Source organism: Giraffa tippelskirchi, chromosome 12 (genome assembly GCF_054371585.1).
Source record: "Giraffa tippelskirchi isolate mGirTip1 chromosome 12, T2T-mGirTip1v1.2.pri, whole genome shotgun sequence".
Taxonomy (NCBI): domain Eukaryota; kingdom Metazoa; phylum Chordata; class Mammalia; order Artiodactyla; family Giraffidae; genus Giraffa; species Giraffa tippelskirchi.
The window spans coordinates 24,798,651-24,822,175 of record NC_137286.1 but is presented as its reverse complement, the minus strand read 5'-3'; the positions used below and the strand labels follow the sequence as shown (position 1 = coordinate 24,822,175).

General features: G+C 37.4%; 1 protein-coding gene across 4 annotated transcripts in view; it reads left to right on the top strand.

The window, feature by feature from the left end:
• The window catches only part of NPAS3 (neuronal PAS domain protein 3), a 925,755-nt gene that overhangs the window by 263,048 nt on the left and 639,182 nt on the right, over positions 1-23,525 (top strand). For 2 of the 4 annotated variants that reach the window (XM_081547996.1, XM_081547993.1), the window contains exons 1-2: positions 8,771-9,108; positions 18,286-18,530. In XM_081547996.1, the coding sequence (XP_081404122.1) occupies positions 18,452-18,530 (79 nt within the window). In that variant the 5' untranslated portion in view covers positions 8,771-9,108; positions 18,286-18,451. Of the gene's footprint in view, positions 1-8,770; positions 9,109-18,285; positions 18,531-23,525 lie in introns of those variants that run through there. The other 2 variants (XM_081547992.1, XM_081547994.1) reach the window with 1 other exon arrangement.

Below are 23,525 nucleotides of genomic sequence, written 5' to 3'. Positions count from 1 at the left end.
GGAATGTGAAGTCAAGTGGGCCTTAGGAAGCATCACACTAACAAAGTGAGGGGAGATGATGGAATTCCAGTTGAGCTATTTCAAATCCTGAAAGATGATGCTGTGAAAGTGCTGCACTCAATATGCCAGCAAATTTGGAAAACTCAGCAGAGGCCACAGGACTGGAAAAGGTCTGTTTTCGTATTAATCCCAATGAAAGGCAATGCCAAAGATGCTCAAACTATTGCACAATTGCACTCATCTCACATGCTAGCAAAGTAATGCTCAAAATTCTCCAAGCCAGGTTCAACAGTACCTGAATTGTGAACTTCCAGATGCTCAAGCTGGTTTTAGAAAAGGCAGAGGAGATAGAGATCAAATTGCCAACATCTGTTGGATCATTGAAAAAGCAAGAGAGTTACAGAAAAATGTCTATTTCTGCTTTGTTGACTATGCCAAACCCTTTGACTCTGTGGATCTCAACAAACTGAGGAAAATACTGAAAGACATGGGAATACCAGACCAACTCACCTGCCTCTCACCTGCCTCTTGAGAAATCTGTATGCAGGTCAGGAAGCAACAGTTAGAACTGGACATGGGACAACACACTGGTTCCAAATAGGAAAAGGAGTACTTCAAGGCTGTATATTGTCACCCTGCTTATTTAACTTATATGCAGATTACATCATGAGAAACGCTGGCCTGGATGAAACACAAGCTGGAATCAAGATTGCCGGGAGAAATAGCAATAACCTCAGATGTGCAGATGACACCATCCTTATGGCAGAAAGTGAGGAAGAACTAAAGCGCCTCTTGATGAAAGTGAAAGAGGAGAGTGAAAAAGTTGGCTTAATGCTCAACATTCAGAAAACTAAGATCATGGCATCTACTCCCATCACTTCATGACAAATAGATGGGGAAACAGTGAGAGACTTTATTTTTTTGGGCTCGAAAATCACTGCAGATGTTGACTGCAGCCATGAAATTAAAAGATGCTTACTCCTTGGAATAAAAGTTATGACCAACCTAGACAGCATATTAAAAAGCAGAGACGTTACTTTGCCAACAAATGTCCATCTAGTCAAGGCTATGGTTTTTCCAGTAATCATATATGGATGTGAGAGTTAAACTATAAACAAAGCTGAGCACTGAAGAATTGATGCTTTTGAACTGTGGTGTTGGAGAAGACTCTTGAGAGTCCCTTGGACTACATGGAGATCCAACCAGTCCATCCTAAAGGAAATCAGTTTTGAATATTCATTGGAAGGACTGATGCTAAAGCTGAAACTCCAATACTTTGGCCACCTGATGTGGAGAAGTGACTCATTGGAAAAGACCCTGATGCTGGGAAAGACTGAAGGCGGGAGGAGAAGGGGACGACAGAGGATGAGATGGATGGCATCACCAACTCAATGGACATGAGTTTCGGTAGGCTCCGCGAGTTGGTGATGGACAGGGAGGCCTGACGTGCTGCAGTCCATGGGGTCGCAAAGAGTCAGACACAACTGAGTGAGTGAACTGAACTGAACCATATAAATGAGTGCTTATAGAAATCTTTAGGGAATGAGTCAAGTTTGCTCTTTTTTTCTGCTTGCCATATTGTTCAAAATTTGTATAAAATTTTGTAAAATCAGTAATTTCTTTCTGCTATTGAAGAATTGGGGGTGAATTTCTGTGGAGGTATTGGCTTGGCATTTTTTCCTCTCTTGTCATCGTGGTCGTACAGATATAATAACTATGCATCATGACTGATTTTTTAAAAGTTCTAAAAAGGCTTCTAAATGAAAGCTATAATTTTGTATTGAATTTCTAGTGACATGAGCAAATCACTTGCTCTTTGCCCTTATGGATTTTATAATGTCATCAGAGCCTATCAATAAAATTATAGCCTACTGTTGGGCATATGTAATTCCTTATAGTATTGCGTCTATAGGAGACACGGGAGGGGGCACAAATTGGAGTGTATCTGCCCTGGAAACATTCCAGCAGTGAATGAGTGTGTGTTTGTGTGTGTGTGTGTGTGTGTGTGTGTGTGTGCGTGCATGTGTGTATTTCTGAGTGTGTTTGTTTTTTCATTTTTTTTTAATTAGTTTACTTTCTATTTTTTAACTTTACAATATTGTATTTGTTTTGCCATACACTGACATGAATCCACCATGGGTATACATGTTTTCCCCTTCCAGAACCCCCCTTCCACCTCCCTCCCCATCCCATCCCTCTGGGTCATTAGAGTGGTGTTGTCTGCATATCTGAGGTTATTAATATTTTTCCCAGCAATCTTGATTCCAGGTTGAGCTTCATTCAGCCCAGCATTTTGAATGATGTGCTCTGCATATAAATTAAATAAGCAAGGTGACAATATACAGCTTTTATGTACTCCTTTCTCAATTTTGAACCAGTCCATTGTTCATGTGCAGTTCTGTTGTTTCTTGACCTGCATAGAGGTATCTCAAGAGGCAGGTAAGGTGGTCTGGTATTCCCATCTCTTGAAGAATTTTCCACAGTTTGTTGTGATCCACACAGTCAGAGGCTTTAGTGTAGTCAAGGAAGCAGAGTTAGATGTTTTTCTGGAATTCCTTTGCTTTTTCTGTGATCCAATGGATGTTGGCAATTTGATCTCTGGTTCTTTTTCCTTTTCTAAATCCAGCTTATACATCTGGAAGCTCTGGATTCACATACTGTTGAAGCCTACTTGATAGCATGTGAAGTGTGTGGTATTGTGCTGGAGTTTGTACATTCTTTGATATTGCTCTGCTTTGGGATTGGAATGAAATCTGACCTTTTCCAGTCCTGTGGCCACTGCTGAATTTTCCAAATTTTCTAGCATATTGAGTGCAGCACTTCCACAGCATCATCTTTTAGCATGTGAAATAGCTTAGCTGGAATTCCATCACCTCTACCAGCTTTGTTTATAGTAATGGTTCCTACGGCCCACTTGACTTCACATTCCAGCATGTCTGGCTCTAGGTGAGTGATCACACCATCTTGGTTATCTGGGTCATTAGGACCTTTTTCGTACAGTTCTTCTGTGTATTCTTGCCACCTCTTCTTAATATCTTCTGCTTCTGTTAGGTCCATACCATTTCTGTCCTTTATTATGCCCATCTTTGCATGAAATGTTCCTTTGAAAGTGAAAGTGAAAGTCGCTCAGTTATGTCCGACTCTTTGCGACCCCATGGACTTTACTGTCCATGCAGTTCTCCAGGCCAGAATACTGGAGTGGGTAGTCTTTCCCTTCTCCAGGGGATCTTCCCAACTAGGTTGATTGAACCTAGGTCTCCTGCATTTTTTGAGCTACTTTGAATAATAAGTTTGATCCTATGGAATAGAAACTAATCTATTTTTTCCTGATTATTTATAGAAAATTTGTAAAACAGAGTGAAAAGGAGAAATTCTACCACTCTGAGAAAAATTAATGTTAATAGTTTCTTTTCTTCCAATCTCACTTTCCGCATTTCTCTCCATTTTATGCTTCTTCCTCATTTTTTCATTGTCACCTGACTGCTATAGCTCTTTATATCTTATACATTATGTATCCCATAATTAAACTTACTGTCAACAAAGGCTATTAATGGTGTTAAACTGTAGATTGTTAACTTCCACAGGCCAGGCCAGATGAGACCCTTAGGAGCCTGCGAAAAGTTGCATTTTTAAAATGAGATGCTCGATATTTTACAAAATGGAAGATTTTGCATTAGAAAAATAGTCTGACTAATTTCTGACTTCTCTTAAATAGGAAGACTGGCAACTTTGGGGTCTACATTCCCATCTAGTAACAAATGCTTTTCCTGAGTAATGTGTGCCCTCTGGTGACTAGGAAAGTGCTCTCTGGTTTGCCACAGTCCACACCACCCCCTGTTACTGCTCAACACTGAGGGTCCAGTTGCCATTTATTGTCATGCTTGCATTGCTTTCTCTCACTTAGTCATCTTTATTCATTTGTATACTTTTGTTGGACCCTGCAGGTATCTGAGTTTGTGATCTCAAACTTAAATTTATTTGTGCTAGACTAATCATAATTCATAAAACAAACAAAAAAAACCCTGACTCACTCTTCTTGCATATATGAATTTCATGAGAAGAGATATAAACAAATGCAATGAGTGATTCTCTGAGAGAGAAATTGTGTAGAAGAAAATGAGGTGACAAAACTGAGAGGGTAAGAAAACAGAATTTGAAGGGCAGTGTATATAAATCAGTCCCTTTAAACCAGTGGTATGTTCATGTGTGTGTGTGTATGCACACATGTGCACCTGTATGCACATATACATGTATGTATTTGAAAAGTGACTCTGGGAATTCCCTGGTGGTCCAGTGGTTAGGGCGCTGTGCTCTCACTGCAGAGAACGAGCCCAATCCCTGGTTGGGAACTTAAAAAAAAAAACAAGTGACTCAGGTTTATAGCCATGGGAATAGAACTCAGTTGCCCGCATTGCTATTGTTGACTCATTGATCTCCATAGTCTCTTTGTAAATATGTTATTGGGAAATGCTGCTGTTATCAGAACTGAAACTAAAGACTTAAATGGTCTTTTGTCCCTGATGACTCAAAAGGAGACCTTGAGGGAAAACCCTTTAAGATGACTATCTCAGCCCAAATAAAATGAAATACAGAGAGAACAGAAGGTGAATTTAAGAAAAGGGCTCCTGTAAAGTGCCTGTGGGTAAGTAAAAAGGTTACAGGTATTTATTTTGGTTGAGGACCATACTGGGATGACAAATCAGGGTGGAAGTATTCAACCCTAGGTCTACCTTTTGTATTTTTTAAGCTAATTATTTGGTGGTTTATAGATTCAGATACTAAGGTGGTTTATGGAAGCTTTGCGGTAAAGACCAATTGAGCAAATCACTGGCTTCCATTGCCCCATTTCAATTAAACAGTCCGTTTTACATCAGCTTACAGATCAGTCATCATGTGCTTTCCTACATCCGAGTATGTTTTACCAACACTTTGAATTCATGTTACTATCAAAGTTGTAATTATTCAACATCAGTAAATTCAGTGCTAACTTTCAGTTAATAAGACAACAGGGTCTTTTTAATGTCATGTATACTTATATCATGATACAACCTTTTGTTTTTCCATGAGCAGCTTGCAAACTCATGAAATAAAAAAAATTCCTATTCATTTTTTCTTTATTTAATTTCATATTATAAACATTAATTTTATGCATCAAAATAGTACCTATCTTTATCATCCTGTTACATAGTTAGATATGACTCAGAATAACTTACTTGTAGTTCTTCAAAGTCAGATATTAATGAGAGGACTAAACGTCTATCAAGGTTTTTCAAAAGAGTTTAGGGTTTGGGAAGGACTTGGTTTCTGGCTAAGTAATGGATGCTTATAAATAAACAGATGTTTCCTGTGTTGTCCTGCTTTATAAAGTACCTCAGTGAGGTGTTATGACTCCTCAAATTAAATCTCATATGATAATCCCTGGCACATTAAAATCTTTGGTGCTTCATATATGAAGTCTAATGCCATGGACACACTGTTCCACCAAGGGCCACCACCAGTTAGAAGTGGGAGGTGCAGCAGTCAATGAAAAAACCATGATCCTGATAATTTGGTCAGTGTTAGAACTTAGTAGAGATCTTTGGATACCATTTACTGAGGCAACTTGTTAACCAAGACTTGAGTCAGCATCTGATTTTGTTTATTTGTCTGTTTTCTCCTGGGTTAGAATCCACAGATGCCCTCAGGTTGGCAAAGAGTAATTGACACATGGAAGAAGTCATTCGTTAAATGATAGCATCTCCATCCCCACCCAGGCAGCTGGCATACTGCACACTGGCACACACTGCCTTGGGGTTTTGAGGGACCACAGAGGACACAAGAGCCGAGGCTGTGTGGCTGAAGGACTCGGTCATTTGGTTGGATGCTCATGTGGGGTAACTTGAGAAGGGATAAAAGCCTCTCCCAGCCTTTTCACTTCCAGTTCTCTTTTAGAGGAATAATCAAGACAAGCATTTTCTCCAGATACTTTTCAGGTCGTACTACTACATGCAGTGATGACAGGATGACATTTGATAGCCCTATCAGGAAAATCATTCATTAAATGAAAAATACCTTGAACATCAAGGTGTTTTGAAGCTCAACTTGGAGCCAATAAAATTACATACAATTTTTTTTCAAAAAGGAATTTTAATATTAAAAATAAATTTATTGAAGAAATTTCAGAAATTAATTATCTCCTGCCTGCTCACCTCCCATTTTCTGACCCCGCCTACAAGAAATGTTTACCATGTAGAAATAACCAATCTTAATATTTTGGCTTGTGGGACTCAATCCTGGTTTGGATATATTTTCTCTGTATCTAGATATAGATACATTGCTATAATTGCTCAACCCACTGTACATTCTGCTTTATGATCTTCCTTTTATCACTTAACATATTGTAAAAATGTTTTCCTATTCATTGAATATTTTTTCAACATATTTATTCAGTATCTTGAGAATATTTCATAATTTATTTCTAAAGTCTATCAAAAGAGACAGTGAATATTCTTTTAGAATGTATTTGTTTGCATCCTTGGCCAGCCTGGGATCTGTATTTGCCAAAGTGTTCTCTAGAAATTGTAACAGTGTACACCTCTGGTAAATTATACCATGCTTTTGGAACCTTGATGAAAGGTTAAATAAAAATGCACGTCTTTAAAATAAAGTCAGGTTGGGAATAAAGTATGTTGTCTCTTCAGACTGTTGGCACCATTATTCTCAATTGTAGTGTTTAAAGAAAGGGTGATCACTTTATGTATTTCATTAAAAATGCAGGCAGTTATAGTATAAATGTGTTCATTGATGTCAAGTAAATGGGTGTGCTGTTTGCAGTATTCACATGACCATGACTTTCATTTTTCATACTTTAAAATCTTCAAACTTGTCAAAGCCTGTTTTCTCCTTTCCAAGTTTCTCCTATCAGCCTTGAAAGTTTTCAAAATCTTTCTTCCACTTGGTCGTGCTTTCAAAAGTGTTTGAAATCACACGTAGAGAAAATTAAAGGAAAAATTAAATTTTCCCTCTAGAAAAGGTCATTTGAATTTGAATTCCAAAGCAGCTTAGTTTGGGACTTAGAGCAATTAACAGCAAATTTATCTACTCCAAATCTACTCCAAATTGGAATATGTTTATATGCCTGAAAAAAACAAGGGGGTTATTGGACATTTTATTAGTGAATTAATGTTTTTATAACAATTATGATGGAAATTATATGGATGATTATCAGTTAAATAAAACTTTATCTGTGACTTAATGGTCATATAATCAGGACAAGGGGACTCATGACTTTATTCCTATGGAGGCAATGCAGTGCAGTGGTGAGAAGGATGTGAGAATGGAGTCATCTTGCCAAGGTTCAGATTCCATTTTCAGCTGTCAGTGATTTTGGTCAAGTTACTTTCTCTCTCTCTGCTTTGGTCTTCTTATTTATGAGATGGGGACAATCATATTTCCAGGGTGACCAGCTGTTCTGGTTTGCCCAGGCCCATCCTTCTTTTAGCACTAAAAGTCTAGGATCCAGGGCAAGTTCTCCCTGAGACAAGAAACTCCTGGTTTGGGGACGATGAGGGCAGAAAGCTAGAAATAGAGCATAAACCCATATAGTGGCCCCCCAAAATGGGCTGAAACAACAGTGTTTTGGGGTTGGATGTATATAGTGGAGATGATCTGCTTTCCATAGATGCTGTTACTTCCCCCTTCCATCCTTACTGATACTGACAATGGTGAATTAAGTAGGATAATGTTTAAAATACGTAGAGCCTGAAAGTTAGTAGCTGTTCAAAGATATTTGCTTTCATTCAATGTTACTATGATGTTAACGTTTATGCTGTTTTTTGATGGTACTGAATAATATTAACAAGCAGAAACAACACGTATACTTTCCTGTCATTGATATGAAAACTAAAACTATAGTCCCTTGGAGTGATAGAAATCCCTTTGCATGGTTAGTAAAATGTCCTGCCATCACAGAGTGCCCACCATTCCTTGTCATTTTTGCCTTTCAGCGGAGATGCTCTGACCCTTTCACATATTTAGCAGCAGACTTCCCTCTCAATGTGTGCTCACGACTTCTGTTACTGCTAATGGAAGTTACACATGTGTGCTCACCAGGATGAGAACAGCCTTTATCCCATGTCGGGCAAAGACCCGTGATCCTGAATCTCTTTCTAAACTTCAGACCTGAAGAGAGCAGTGCAGGGAATTGCTGCTTTCTCACTATATTAGCTTCTTCAATTTCCTTTTAATTGGAGCCTGCAACCCAGAATCTTGTAACTTCAGGGGGATGAACAATACAAATTAAGATCTGGATGCTTTCCAGGAATGGCTCAGCTCAAAGAACAGATTTTTTTTTTCTTTTAACACAGTTGTGGCTATTCACAAATCGCATGCAGTTGCCTAATGAGTCCGTATTTGGTTCTGAGGTTTCACATTTGCAAACTATACTGCTGAGAAAGTAAGTGATGTGTTCACCCACCTCTGGTGTGAGCTGACTGATTTCATGTACAGGACAGATAAATACTAGAATAGTCAAAATTCTAAACCAGTAGCACAGAACCTTCAAATATAATATTTTACCCTTGTTCAGGACATTCATTTCTCCCCAAGAATTCTTTTTAATGTATAAGACTTCAATTTATGTTTAAGAACTAGTAAACTATAGCAGTTTGACAGCCATTCACACTTAATTCTGTGCATTAAACCAACAGCATTCTTTTCCACAAACATCCATTGTTAGGACAATGCTCTCAGACAGAATTTATGAGAAATGGAATTATGTTACCAAGGAGATAGCATTTACTATAATGAAGAGTAGATCCTAGAAAATGGCCCCTTTTACAGCAGCTCAGAGCAGAGCCACAAAAGCAATTGATTGGTCTTGGCATTTAGTCTTATATCAGCTGTGTCATCCATAGCTTCAGGAGTGAGAACACTAATCTAAAGTGACATTTCTGTTCTGGCGGGCTTTTCTGCCCTGATGAAAGCAATTACTTCATTCCTAAATGATAATTTGCAGGAGTTTCAACCACTTTAATTGATAATTTTTTTTTGTTCTGAGTTCAATTGTGAAGTGATTAGCTGATTTGGTAAATAGAAATTTAAGGTGTGAAATATACAAGTTGCTCCAAGGTAAAGTGCTATTTATTGGGTGGAGAGAAATTACTTGATAAAACTGCAGTTTTTTTTGTCATTATTATGGAACTGCCAGTTGGTAGCTTAAAGTTCTGGAGGAAAATGAAGAACAAAACACTTTGATTCAGGAGGTTTTTGGCAGACACCAAAGCATGCAATGAATAGTTGGGTCTTGCTGTGGTTCATTCAAGGGTTATTTGAATCAAGGTGAACATTGGTTGAAAAGGATTGTGCGGACCTCTCAGCTTTCTTTATTACTATTCTAATGACTCATTCTGGTATTAAATCCTCTTACTTAAAGTGTTAAGAATAAGAATGCTCATTGGCTAAAACCAATTAATTTAATTATTAAGTTCAAACATACACAAGGCATTTTCTGAAGATGAGGGAAAGCATTCAGTGGGATGGCTTTAATTACTCTTTGGATCTATTTCACCAGAAGTCAAAAATAGGTCATGATTATTCAATCAGAATATATCATAGTTTAAAGATTTTAAAGATGCATCTTGATTTTAATACTTTGTCGCATGTTAGCAGTTGCAGATGTTTTTAACAATGTTTTTAAGCAATCAGTTTCATGATATTTTCTTACATGGGGGAAAATAATGGTCATTTCATTTGTTAAATGAGAAAAATAAGGCAAGAATGAAGGTCATACTGATTTAGCACATCAAACAGTCTTTGTCAGCCAAGCTTAATATATCCTGAGTTTGTGGAACAAATGAAATTTTGCTGCTATGTTACACTTTGCTTCCAAACAACCATTACAACTGGTTTTATATATTGTGTGAGCATCAGACCATCAAACAGTGCATCTTTACTGACGTGTTGCTGCAGCGATGATCTACAGCAGCAATCTGCCATTTATATAAGGGCAAAATGTGCATCTATATTTAGTTGTGAAATTGGCCTATTATACTCTTGATGTTTACAGAGGCTAACATAAATTAATGATGACAGCTATGAGCAGTGCATTAGTTAAGCAGAGGAGTTCTTACCTTGAACTTGAAGGTTCCAGTTTTAACTTCCAGTATGTACTATACTGCTTTCTTCACACATTAAAGGAAGGCTTCTGAAATTATTACCCTTTCTTGAAGAGCATTAAAAGATTTCAGGTTGGGAGTTATGTTGTACATAATCCTACCAGATAACAGTTGTTTATGCATTTCTCAATTATATTACCTTGTAAGAAAGGTGCTATTTACAATCAGGGGGAAAAAATACTTCTGAAAGATTTTTATTCTTTGCAGTGGACTGGTTTGATTGACTTTGAACTCTCTGTGATGCCAATATGTGGTGGACTATTTTAAAGAAAGTAATGAAGGAAGGGCAAGCAGTGCTTATAGAATCTTGACTGTACTTTTTCCCTGGGAAGCTGCCTCATTCAGCTCATGTCAGGGCAGGTGTAGGTACTGGAGTAACTATAGATTTCACCGTTAACTATGACCAGAGATCTGACAAGTATGCAGGTGTTCAAAGGTTCATGAGTTAAAATGTTGCAGCCTTTGATGAATTTTTGATGGCTGCATTTTTAATACAGGTCGACCTTCTTCCTTTGAGGCTGCATGCCAGATTAATTGATAAATAGTAGAAGTCTAGTGCTGAATTCTCCTAAGCAAAACAAGTAGGAAAATCCATAAAAAAACTGCCTGTCTGGCTCCTTAGAAGTACTTTAAAAAGGTAAAATTTAAAGTGGTTTTTACCCTATTTTTCCTTTCCCCTAGAGTTAATGACCAAAACCTGCCATGTTCTTTTATAAAGACTAGTTATTGTACTCTAAAAGTTTACATGAAGGTGTTAACTTTGAGGCTTAGAAAGAGGATTTTTATATATAGAGAGAGTATGGATCTGTTGATAATGTCCATATAAGAAATCATTCCCATAAATATAATTATAAATTATTAAAAAATAACTGATAGCTATCTGGCTGTGAAGAAGTCATTGAATGAGAAACATTTGACTAAGGTGACTTACTTCTGTTGGTTCCTCTGTGGCAGTTGCTATTTTTGCTCTGTTATATTCTGTAAATCTCCAACTATATTGTTTCTGTAATCACTCTCACCATTTCTGTGAAGTAGGAAACCAAAGCAATGAATTTGACAAACCACAAGAGACAACTTAGTTCTTTTAATTTAATGAGTCATCACATCCAAAGTTACCTGTTTTTTCCACCATGGACAAATGTCCCAGTGAACAATTGACACCTTTATCCAACTCTGAGACAGCTTCAGAGAGATGGCAAGGGCTAAGTCAATTTCATAATATTGGCTTTGTGATAGTGGCAGTGCCTGTTTTTCTTTTTCTTTTTTCTTTTAACGAAGCAACAAAACTTTCTTCCGCCTTTTCTCCCTGTCTCATTTCTGGCTGCAGTCGTTTCACTTTCAGCCTTGCCCCCAGTATGGAGGCCAGACCTGGAAACGGCCGTCTTCCTTCCAAGTTTCTTCCCTGCTCCACATGTTCCGGGTGAGCTCTCCATGGTCCTGGACTTGGAGCTTTGCCTGACAGACAGAGCTTTCAGATTTGTGATGTTTTGGGAGATGCTTTGGAAGATCTTCTTCCTGCTAGGAGTACACATATACTCTTTCTGACGAATAATTATCATTGCAATTTTGAAGTCTTCCATAGAAGCTTTCACAGTCTTCCCGAGTAACCCACCCATTCCCTTAATTACTGTTTGGATGTTCATTTTTCTCTATAAACAAAATTGCTTGTCAATTTTGAATGCCAGGTTTTTCTACTTTAGGGAACTAAAAAATGATCCTTTATAATTTTAGCATAGGAAATCACGTATTTATAAACATTTCATCTTCCATTAATGAGACATGCTTTTTTTATTTGAACAAGTCATTGAGTATACCTATAGTAAAAGACAGGTAGACCCTAAGCATAAGGAGGAACATAATGAAAAATCAATATCTCTGCAATCAAGTAGTTTTATTTCACTTAGGTACACAGTATGGTATGTCAGAACCAGTAGACGGAAATCTTATTGGTGAGAACACAGTATAAATTATAAAGGACCTCAAAGCATAGAACAGTCAGTGTGACAGCTTGGGTTTTCATTTAACATATCTAATACAGTATTACTGTGTGCTAGGCACCACTATAAATATTTTTTAAACTACTTCAGTTAATTTTAACAGGAGCCTTATGAAGCAGTATTGTCATCACATACCACAGGTGAGAAACTGAGACAAAAGAGGTTAAGTAAGTTGCTCACATTTACTAATTATTATGTAATTAGTCATAGAGCCAGGATTTATGCACAGGCTCTGGAATTCATGCACTTACCCTCTGTTTCCTGCTAGTGTAGAAGACATGCTGAGCGAGGCAGCAGACAGAACTTAAAGAAAGTGAGAATCATGGGTTGAGAAAACATGGAGGTATTTGAATAAATAGGCAGTTTTAGGGTTATCACCAAGCAAAAGTCAGCCCTCTGATTTAATTTCTACTGTCACTATATGGGAAGTAAAATTTACTAAAAAATCAAAGTCATAAGTGGCAGTAAAGAAAGGAGTTTGAGAAGACAATGAGGAAAAATCTTAGGTATTTAGAATTATAAAAACTGTAGCCCAAATAAAAAATAGAGTGATAGGAAAGATGCTACTAGTTAAAAGAAAATTGTAAAGAATTCTGGAAGAATAAGGTGATGATCAGATGTGGTACTAAGATTAAAACAGTCAGGCTTTTTCCTACGTATAAAATTATTGTAATAGTAGTCAGTGCCTTTAGAGACTTTCCTGGTGGCTCAGATGGTAAAGAATCTCCCGGCAATGCAGGAGACCTGGGTCGAAAGACCCCCTGGAGAAGGGAATGGCAACCCACTCCAGTATTCTTGCCTAGAGAATTCCATGGACAGAGGAACCAGTGGGCTACAGTCCATGGCGCTGCATAGAGTCGGACAGACTGAGCAACTAACGTTTTCACTTTCACTTTCCATGTTTATATAACATTTACAACACGACAGTTGTAAGTAATATATGTCAAGGCATTTAGCACTTGACATATATTAGCTCAATTACTCCTCTGAAGAATATTGTGAAGTATTTTCTACTATAATGTCGATTTCCCAGATGAGGAAATTGAGGCCCAAAGAAGCTGAGACTTCTGTCCAAGATTGCCAGCTAGTAACTGTGTGATGATGTGGACATGGAGCCCCTACTCCAAACATCTGTGCTTCCAAGAAAGCTTAAGTATAGGTTGACTATATTTAGGCATTCTTCAGCCTTATTAAAATTCTTTGTTGTAAAACTCTAAAGTAGACTCTACCATATTTAGAGTTTACAAACTATCTTAACTGTTGCAATATAGAACTGTCCAAGGGAGGTTCACTTCTTTATAGTCTACAATATATTACTATGAAATTATCATGTGAGCCATTGCAGTGGTCCCAGAAGATTTGCCAAATACTACTTGTTTGTCATCCTCACGGTCTAAGATGATAAAATTGAAGTTCAACATAGTGGCTTAAAATTATAATGTCTACAATGGCCAAAGTGGATCTCATAATTCCTTCATTGGAACTCTTTCCATGAAACATACAGCTTGCCAAAGGAACTTAAAATACATGGAGGATTCAAAAAATAACTTTATGTTTAACAAATACTGACTGCTGAATCTTCATTCTTAGTAAACTCTTTTTTGATGGGTTGTTAGGTATATGCTTAAATATATAATGTTATAAATGTGTAAAAATTGCTTCAAGGTGTTGAATGAAAACATACATTAAAATACTATTATTTTAACCAAGGATATTTTTAGGATAAGTTGATTCTAGCAACATCAATGGCAAAAAGAGGGCAGAATCCAGCTTTATAACCCTTATAAGAAGAAATTCTGTATGTTAGATCATTATTCTTTTAGATGGAGTGATGGATCCCTTTTGAAAATTTGAGAATCATTTAATAAACCCTCCAAAATATACACATATATGCATTATTTTGCATATGATTTTCAGATATGTATGTGTATCTTTGAAAATAGTTGTTGATTTGTTGTTGGTGGTAATTACTAGTGAAGAAGATACTGTTGTCATCATAGAGTTAAAATTTTGATTTATGGAGGATTTTTTGTTACTCAGAGTCTAAGTGGAAGAGCATTAAAGTAGTGGGAAGTTTGGGCTCGAGAAGTAACTTACTATTGAATCATATTTTAGGTGGCAGAGATCAGGCAGTAACATTTACTCATAGTAAATCCATTCTTTCTCTAGTATTTAGAAATGCAACTGTAATGTTTTAATTTAGAACACAATGTACAAATGCAAATTTATTTAGGTTTTAATGTAGTCCTTAATTCAGTTTGAGAATTACTTCTAACTAGGCTCTACTTCACAAAAGCAGACAAAAGATTAATCCACAATCTGTCATTGTCTTAAGGTCTTTAGCTTCATCTATTGTATCAGTATCTCCACAACCTCTATAATTCTTTGACTGTATTTTATTGCTGTTGCCCTCAAAACCAATTACTACTTATTACAGACACAGTGCCCTCATTCTGGAAATCTTCTGTACTGTGGTGTCTGCATAATGATGTGATGGGGAGTCATGGAAACCCTTTGTTATTAAGATTATGGCCAGGAAGATTACTCCAGTAGGGTAACACATTGTGTGTAAAGAGATTTTTTTTTTTAAAGGGGGAGTGATAGAGAAGAAAAACTGATAAGATAATATATGGGAGCACATAAAGTAAGTGCTGTTTTAGAAAAGTCAAGTGTCAGAGGGCAGTGTTTAGGCAAGGAACCCCAAAGCGTTAGTGTCCACATACCCCACCTTCCCTAAGTAGACAAAAGAAGTCATCTCCGCTCTGCTTCACCCTTGGAGCCCACTGGGCTACTCCCTGTGATCTTTGGCTTTTCTACCTTAGGATTAGTTTTTTCTTTAGGTTATTGATAAGCCCATACAGTAAATATCAATTTCAGAATGATTGCTTAATCCTGTACTGGCTTCAGGTGAACAGAGAAATTCCCAATATGAATGTTAGTAATATTGATTAGATAACAGATGAATCCATTTGTGATCACTGAGTGACATGTATAAGGAAAATTACATATAACATCCATGTGAAACTTCTGGCAAAATTGACCTCCCGAATTATTACCCAATTGTAAAATGAGTCCCTGCTCCATTATTGACCAAATGGCATGTTTTATTTGGCTTGCATGATTTTCAAAAATGCCAATTAGTTAACATAAGCTTAAAACGTAACATAAACTTGGAAATACTATGTGAAAATTCAGATTTTTGTTTTCTAGAAATAGCAGTAGCTGAAATCTGGTAGCACATGCAAGCCTTCTCCCAAAGCAGCACACACAAGGCTAAAACTGTATATGCTTTCCTTTGCCTAGGCTGTCATCCTCCAGTTCTCCACAGTCAGCATCAGGCCTCTTTACTCATTGACATTCCCTGCTTTAACCCTGCAAGCCCTTGAGTTAGCAGCCTTGCTCCAGAGCTCTATCATAGTCACTTATGCTGCTACTGCTGCTGCTCAGTCGCTTCAGTCGTGTCCGACTCTGTGCGACCCCACAGACGGCAGCCCACCAGGCTCCCCCGTCCCTGGGATTCTCCAGGCAAGAACACTGGAGTGGGTTGCCATTTCCTTCTCCAATGCATGCAAGTGAAAAGTGAAAGTGAAATCGCTCAGTCGTGTCCGACCCTTAGCGAACCCATGGACTGCAGCCTACCAGGCTCCTCTGTCCACGGGATTCTCCAGGCAAGAGTACTGGAGTGGGGTGCCATTTCCTTCTCCGATAGTCATTTATAGGGCCAAAAATATATATATATATATATATATATATATATATATAAGTTCAGCACACCTTCTGGAGTAGTATTCAATTACGAGAACACAAAAAGAGCAAAGCACTGAACTTGAACCACTGCACTCTACAAGTGGTAGATAAAACATGTCAAGTGACATAGTTCTTTGGGTACAGCTGACTTAAGTGGTGTTAGTTAGATTACTTTTATTATATGGGGGTAGAGGAGGGCTATGAATCATTATTTTATCGTAAGATGTTGACATAGATTCAGATTTTACTTGTACTTGGTCAGACTTTAAGGCATCTCTTACTTTTGTGTACCTAGTTATCAATAAGCCACATTGAGCATTTGAATAATTGAATGGAGGTCAGCTAAAATTTGGGGAAACAAAATGACATAGCTTTTCCTTATAAATTAGTGATGTTTTCACTAAAGATTGTCACCAGAGATATCAGGACAAAGATTTGTCACCTGTGACTGCTTTGACTCTGAAAATGGTAGTGTTAATTGGTTTAGTTCTGAGAAATACATTAGTTAGTGAATATTTTATTAATAGAGCAAACATGAAACCTGTTGGGCTATTAGCCTAGCAAGTATTTGACCCAAACATCATGGAGTTATTTAAATTACATAGATACTCAGTAAAATACTTGAAGTGTCTGCAGTGAAAACAGTTTTCCACTATGAACAATATCAGATATGTTCTAAGGTAATATGGAATGTTATTGCTATTATTAAGAAATTGAAGCCATTCTACTGGACTCATTTTGACTTGTTCCTCTGGTCTTGTTCCTCTTTCTTGATATTTTATAGTGGGGAAACCAGGATGCTAGATTCAAAGATTTTAAATGCTTTCAAAGCCCAATAAAATGGATACTTATATATGATGTTAATAATACCTTGATACTGTAAATATTGGCCAATTATTTATCATCACAGTCTGATTTTGAGTTTTATTTTTCATCAGACACAAAACAGAGCAATTCAGAGTAGGTGGATTTCTCCTGTCAGATGCTCACATATAACTTCAGTTGTGCCAGATTCTGCCCTCAGCAATGCGAGCAAACTTCAAACAGAAATGTACATAAATAGTTAAAGGAAAATGCTGGATCCCACCTGTTGCCTCTTCTGTGAAGTAATATGTCTATAATGTTTATAAATTTTAATAACCCATACGGGGCTTTATCTTTCAACATTAAATTTATATTATTTTAAAGTTTGACTTTTCTGGGTGATATATTTTATTCTCTAATATCTTAGAGAATCTGTCTGTCTATGAATGTATGCTCCTTAATAAAGAATTAAAGTATTCTCTTATCAACCAATTACCAGTACATTTATAAAGTTCCATTGAAATCATCATTTTCAATGAGAGGTTTTCTTTATCTGACTGAAGGTTATGATTCTTATTGAGGGCTGGAAGCACATCAGCATTTTATTTGGTAATTCTGTGAACTGTGTTTTTGTTTAGCCTTTGTTCCTTGAGATGGTAATAGAAATAATCTTTTAAAATGTGTCCTTTTGAGGGTTTAGTCTTCCCTGGTGGCTCAGATGGTAAAGATCTGCCTGCAGTGAGGGAGACCCGGGTTCAATTCCTGGGTTGGGAAGCTCCCCTGGAGAAGGGAATGGCAACCCACTCTATTATTCTTGCCTGGAGAATCCCATGGACAGAGGAGTCTGGCAGGGCTACAGTCTACGAGGTCACAAAGAGTTGGACACAACTGAGCAACTACACTTTTGAGGGTTTAACATCCCATAGTGATAATAGTTGAATGAACAAAGCCATTAGCTTAAAAATAGATCTATAAATGGGCTTCCCAGGTGGCTCAGTGCTAAAGAATCTGACTGCCAATTCAGGAGACATAGGAGATGTGGTTCTACCCTTGGATAAGGAAGATCCTCTGGAGGAGGAAATGACAACCCACTCCAGTATTCTTGCCTGGAGAGTCCCATGGATAGAGGAGCCTGGTAGGATACAGTCCATTGGGTCACAAAGAGTAGGACACAACTGAGCAACTGAGCATACACTCATACACACAGGTATATAATTATAATCACAGTCTTTTAAGTTGCTCATAGCTGACGATAGCAAGCATCACCTGTAAATCTTATGTCTCAAAAACAATGACTACATCTCAGTGCATGGGTAATTGGAGGGAAGAACTTAACAAGTAAACTATTTTTACTCATTGCACACGAGTTTATGGCATATAAGCCCAGAGGTAGAATTTATGGTGTTAGTGGGCTTTGTCTGGAACTCCTTTTACCGTGGCCCTGGAATTTTGAAGAAAATTTTGGTAGACTTTTGCTGGTTGCGGGAAGGGGGGGCCCGGATGAAGTAAAAAGAAAAGCAGTGTCCATCTGATTGACAGAATCACACATTCTAAACAGCACTTTTTCACTCCTTTGATTCCAGTTTACAAGCGTTGAGAAAGGAGAAGTCGCGGGATGCTGCCCGCTCCCGCCGGGGAAAAGAAAACTTTGAGTTCTATGAATTGGCCAAGTTGTTGCCTCTTCCTGCAGCCATCACTAGCCAGCTTGACAAGGCCTCCATCATTCGACTTACAATCAGCTACCTGAAAATGAGGGACTTTGCTAACCAGGGGGACCCTCCATGGAACTTGCGAATGGAAGGCCCTCCACCGAACACATCAGTAAAAGGTAAGGTTTCAGCCCCTGTTGATCCTGGAATGTGGTCTGCCGGTGTCTCTAAGATGAAACGTTTACCATCATCCTCTCTTCTTTTCCTGCATATCAAATCCTTTAAAGGGATACAAATGTGGAAATCTGAACTCTGCATGAGAAAGACACCATGTGAAGGTGAAATAAACCTCTTCTATTTCTATTTTATTTTCAAAAAGTCTGTCAGCCTAAATATTCTGTCACTTTAGATAAGGTTTCAGGGAAATGAGAATGAAATGACTTACATTAAAATGTTTCTTGGGTTTAACTTATGTTATGCTAATACATGCAAATTATTATTAAGTGGGGGGTGGGTAAGAGAATACTTGGTAAAGGTTAGGACTAACATTTTCTGATTTTAGTTACCAAAGACAGGCAGGGAGCAGAGTACAGTTGTAGCAGGCATTTTGAATAATTATTTTATTGACTAACAAAGTGATCAATCTGTGTATTGTTTCAACTCTTTATACATAGTGCCTACAATTTATAAATATAAACATGTACTTATGCTCCCAGTCCTGGATGTAGTTACCCTTAAAATTTATTAAAACTTTAGGTCTTTTTTACCCTGATACTTAAGAGGATTATTTTCTTGCATGCTCTTGAAACATCTAATAATTAATGACATTTTAAGCATATGAATATGCATGCATGTGTTTATTGATGTACATGTGATGTTGGCCACTGATTTTCTTTCTTTAGCAATGTATCACTCAAGGCATGGAATGGGATCTGTTGGTTTTTCTGCTTTAACTTTGTATCTAGGCCTTTGATGAGCATGGAATAACTGGACATTGGATGGAATTGCAGGCAGCCTCTGGGGGAGGAATTAGATTCTTAGCTATGTGATTACACCTTGATGACTACCTGTGAAGTCCCTGTGTTCTTGGCTGTTGTAGGGAAGGATACTGGGGGAAGCTATAACTTCTTATAGGATTCAAATAAAATGAAAGTTCAACAGCAGTGACTTGACAATTCTGTGCTAAGAGGTGTAATCACATGTATGTAGATACCTGTGTGAATCTGTTTGCATCTTTGCTATTGTTACTTAGGAATTGTGTTTCTTATGCTTATTAAAGAAGAAAAATTTGAATGCAAATTGTAACAAGTTATTTTTCTCTAGGGCAGAGGTTGGCATACATTTTTTGTAAAGGCCATATATCGTATATTTTAGTTTTGGGGGAGTACTCAACTCTGCCATTGTGGAATGAAATCAACCATAGACAACGCATAAACAGCAAGGGATGGCTGTGTTCTAATAAAACCATACTTGTAAAGCAGGCAGCTGCCACCAAGTTTGGCCCACAAGCCATAGTTCACAGACTCCTGCTCTAAGTATAAGAATGACATTTGAAGGTTGAGAAGAACATACAACAGAGATAGCTCTCAAGGGCAGGGTGTCAATATGAGGAAGCACGTGACAAACAGACCAAGGCACATTCATGCTTTCCTTACACAGCCCTTCTACCCTTAAGAATGTTGATGTCAACTTGGTAATATACCAGTCCATGTTCCAGAAACTAAAACAGGGGAATTTTCTGAAGCCAAGGGTATGAGTATAATCCTAGTAAATACTTAAGAGTTTATTTAGTAGGTTGTCTTTGTGTTTGTTCCAAATCATGTTAGCTGAATGGATCCATGTAGCAGATTAGAAATCACACAAAAAAATATAAAATATATTATTAATCTTTTTATTCAATTTGAAATACATTGACTGAGGAACTTATATTAATTTGTTTAACATAATTATCTTTTATTTCCATGTTTTCTTTAAGAGAGTTAGTAGCTTATAGGCTTCCTTGGTAGTGGTTACTGCCAAAGTAGAAAAATCTAAGGGTTCCATGGTCTGTCTATTCTTCTTCTTATTGTTTAGTCGCTAAATCATGTCTGACTCTTTTGTGACCCACCCTGGTCCATAGCCCCCCAGGCTCCTCTGTCCACGGGATTTCCCAGGCAAGAATACTAGATTGGGTTGCCATTTCGTTCTCCAGGGGAACTTCCTGACCCAGAGATCGAACCCACGTCTCCTGAACTGGTAGGTGGTTTCTTTACCACTGAGCCACCAGGGGAGCCCTGTCCATTCTTCTACAATGTGATAATTCTGCTTGCTTTTGGAATCATGGCCTTTTAGAGATGCACACTTAGAGATAATATAGAACTAAGCCCTCATTTTACAGGTGAGGGAAATGATGTAGAAAGGGCTTACAGTTAAGTATTAGAAGATCTAAAACTAGAATCCCATTGTTTTGCTTTTCTGTCCAGGGCTCTTTCTATCAGATATTATTTCTAGCAATGATATTTGATTTCTATCACCATCATCAAACATTCCAGGTGAGAATGCTCTTAGCTTTGGACTGTGGCTAATAATTCATTTTTATTTTGTGATCTCCAGTCAACTCAACTCTGTAAATACTAATGATGAAAATGGATAAAAATAAGATAAAATACTATCGCTGCTCATAGGATAGGTTCAGTCTATAGAGGAACATGGTGATGTCAGTGAGAAAAGTGGGAAGATAGGAATTTATGTACCAGACTTTATTATTTAAAAATTTGTATCTGGATTATCACAGATCATCCAATTGGCACATGTTTACTACCTCTATTAGAAATCTGATGATAGTCTAGAACTGAAGTCTATACTGTACTAAAGTATGGGACTTGATGCTATTTACTCTGGCTTGCAAAGGTTGGTAGGAATGCAATGGGCGCTTTCTGTAAGCTGGTTCTACTGTACAATATATGTATATTTTATTGCTTTCCTCTAGTTCTTTAATGCAAACCTGCTATTCATTCTGATCAAACATTCATGAAACAACAACATCAAAAGAAATTCATTTTAATTTGCTAAGGTCTTCTATGTTGTGCCCTTGAAGAAGTTCATATGGATAAACAAGCTTATATAAATAGCCTCCAGCATCATGTGAAGTGCAGTTCATAATCCAACAATAAAACAGTAGACATTATACTTCGTGCTTCTCCAAGCAGTCTCTTGAATAAACCTAAAGGCATTTGGAAATTTATATGAAAAGTGCTTACACGATGTAGGCAGCATCTTTTTAATGTGATGAGTTGTTCATGTTAATAATTAAATTTCAAAGCTTAAATTTAAATTTGTCCCAAACAACTATATAGAAATTTAATTATTTTAATTTACTGCTTCAGAAAGGTTCTTTATTCTGCCCTGTGTTCATCATATCTTTTCTTAAAAGTCTATAAAGGTTGATGAGTTTGTTTTGTGATGCCCATTGTGTACAGATTATTGCAAGTTATGCTTGCTGAAAGCACACTCAGGTGGCAGTGTGTAATATGTCCTGAGTCAATTACTTCATGGAAATGATATGTTAAGCAATTGGAAGGTAACAGATAGTTTTTTTCCATTATTTTAGAAATATCTCTATTGTTGTAATACAGATCAAATCTACAATGAACATTATGCATTATTCAAGAAATGACCAGGCATTCTCAGCAGTGTTTCAACAAAATAACTGATGATTGTAACCTTTAAAGAAATCTCATTGTGGTGACTTGGTAAATCACTTCTCCATTCATAGTAATCTCTGTTTAGAGGCTATCTAGAAGCCATTATATCTTTTATTAATCTTAAAAGCAATGGCTGCTGATTTGACATTTGCTAAAACTAGATAAATTTTCTGTCTTTCTAATACCACAGACTTCAGTCAGTTTTTGGAGTATATCTGTGTCTGCTGCAACTCTATTAATCCAGGAATATTTACCACTGTAAGCGTAAGTTTTATTTCACTTTAAACATTGCAGCTTTTAAACAATTTTCCTATATGTGTGACAGGCTGCAATCTTACAGTATGTAAAATACAAGACATATTTAGCTTTTGGAAGGGAACTATTGAAAACTATGCAAGACCACTCGTGATTAAAATCAACTGAACACATTAAGGAAGAACTTGAATATTTTCATGGAATTTCCTTACACTATTTCAAGTATCTATGTAGTTTAATGTAGATGTTTCTGAGAGGAGAAACTTTCAGGTCTTTATTTAAGCAAAATAGAATCTATTCTTAGCCAAAGACCATACTGTTACTTAAGCAATGATGTCTAATGGATTCATTTACGTTATTCATGTAGGGTGAATGAGTATAGTACATCCTTCAGAATAACACTGAATTACTGCTATAATGATTGTCTCTGAGATTTAAATAGTATTTTATAAAATGGTTCTAGTTCCATAGAAGGTAGAGATTCCAAGACAGGCCAAGTGATAGGCCTTCTTGGTTTAAGCAGCTCAGAGGTCTTTTGATTTCTCTTCTGGCATTTTACTGTGTGCCGACACTATGTTACCTCTCCCAAGTGACATTCATGTTTGGGGGAAAGTGTCATATTCCTTGTTATTAAAAAGCCATGTAAAATGAAAATTCTTAGAAGCAGTACGTGGCATGTATATCAACCTGTGGTAGTCTTTATTTTCAAACAGCTGAATGCCTAATGGTGACTCCTTAGGTTCTGAAAAAGAGCTTCCTATAGCTCTTGCCTGGTAGCTCAGCTGGTAAAGAATACACCTGCAATGCAGGAGACCTTGGTTTGATTCCTCGGTCAGGAAGATGCCCTGGAGAAGGGATAGTCCACCCACTCCAATATTCTTGGGTTTCCCTGGTGACTCAGATGGTAAAGAATCCACTTGCTCTGTGGGAGACCTGGGTTCAAACCCTGGGTTGGGAATATCCCCTGGAGGAGGGCACAGCAACGCACTCTAGTATTCTTGCCTGGAGAATCCCCATGGACAGAGTAGCCTGGTGGACTACAGTCCATGGGGTTGCAAAAAGTCGGACATGACTAAGCACAGCATAGTCCTAGGAGAATGGGAGAGAAGATGGAAACTTGGTGCTTGCTTAATTCCTATTCTTAACTCCATTATCCTCAGTAGACTGAGAGCCTAACTCTCCAGTCCAGACTCTAGTTTTATTTGCCTCATCCCAAAGTCAGTGACGGCACCACAT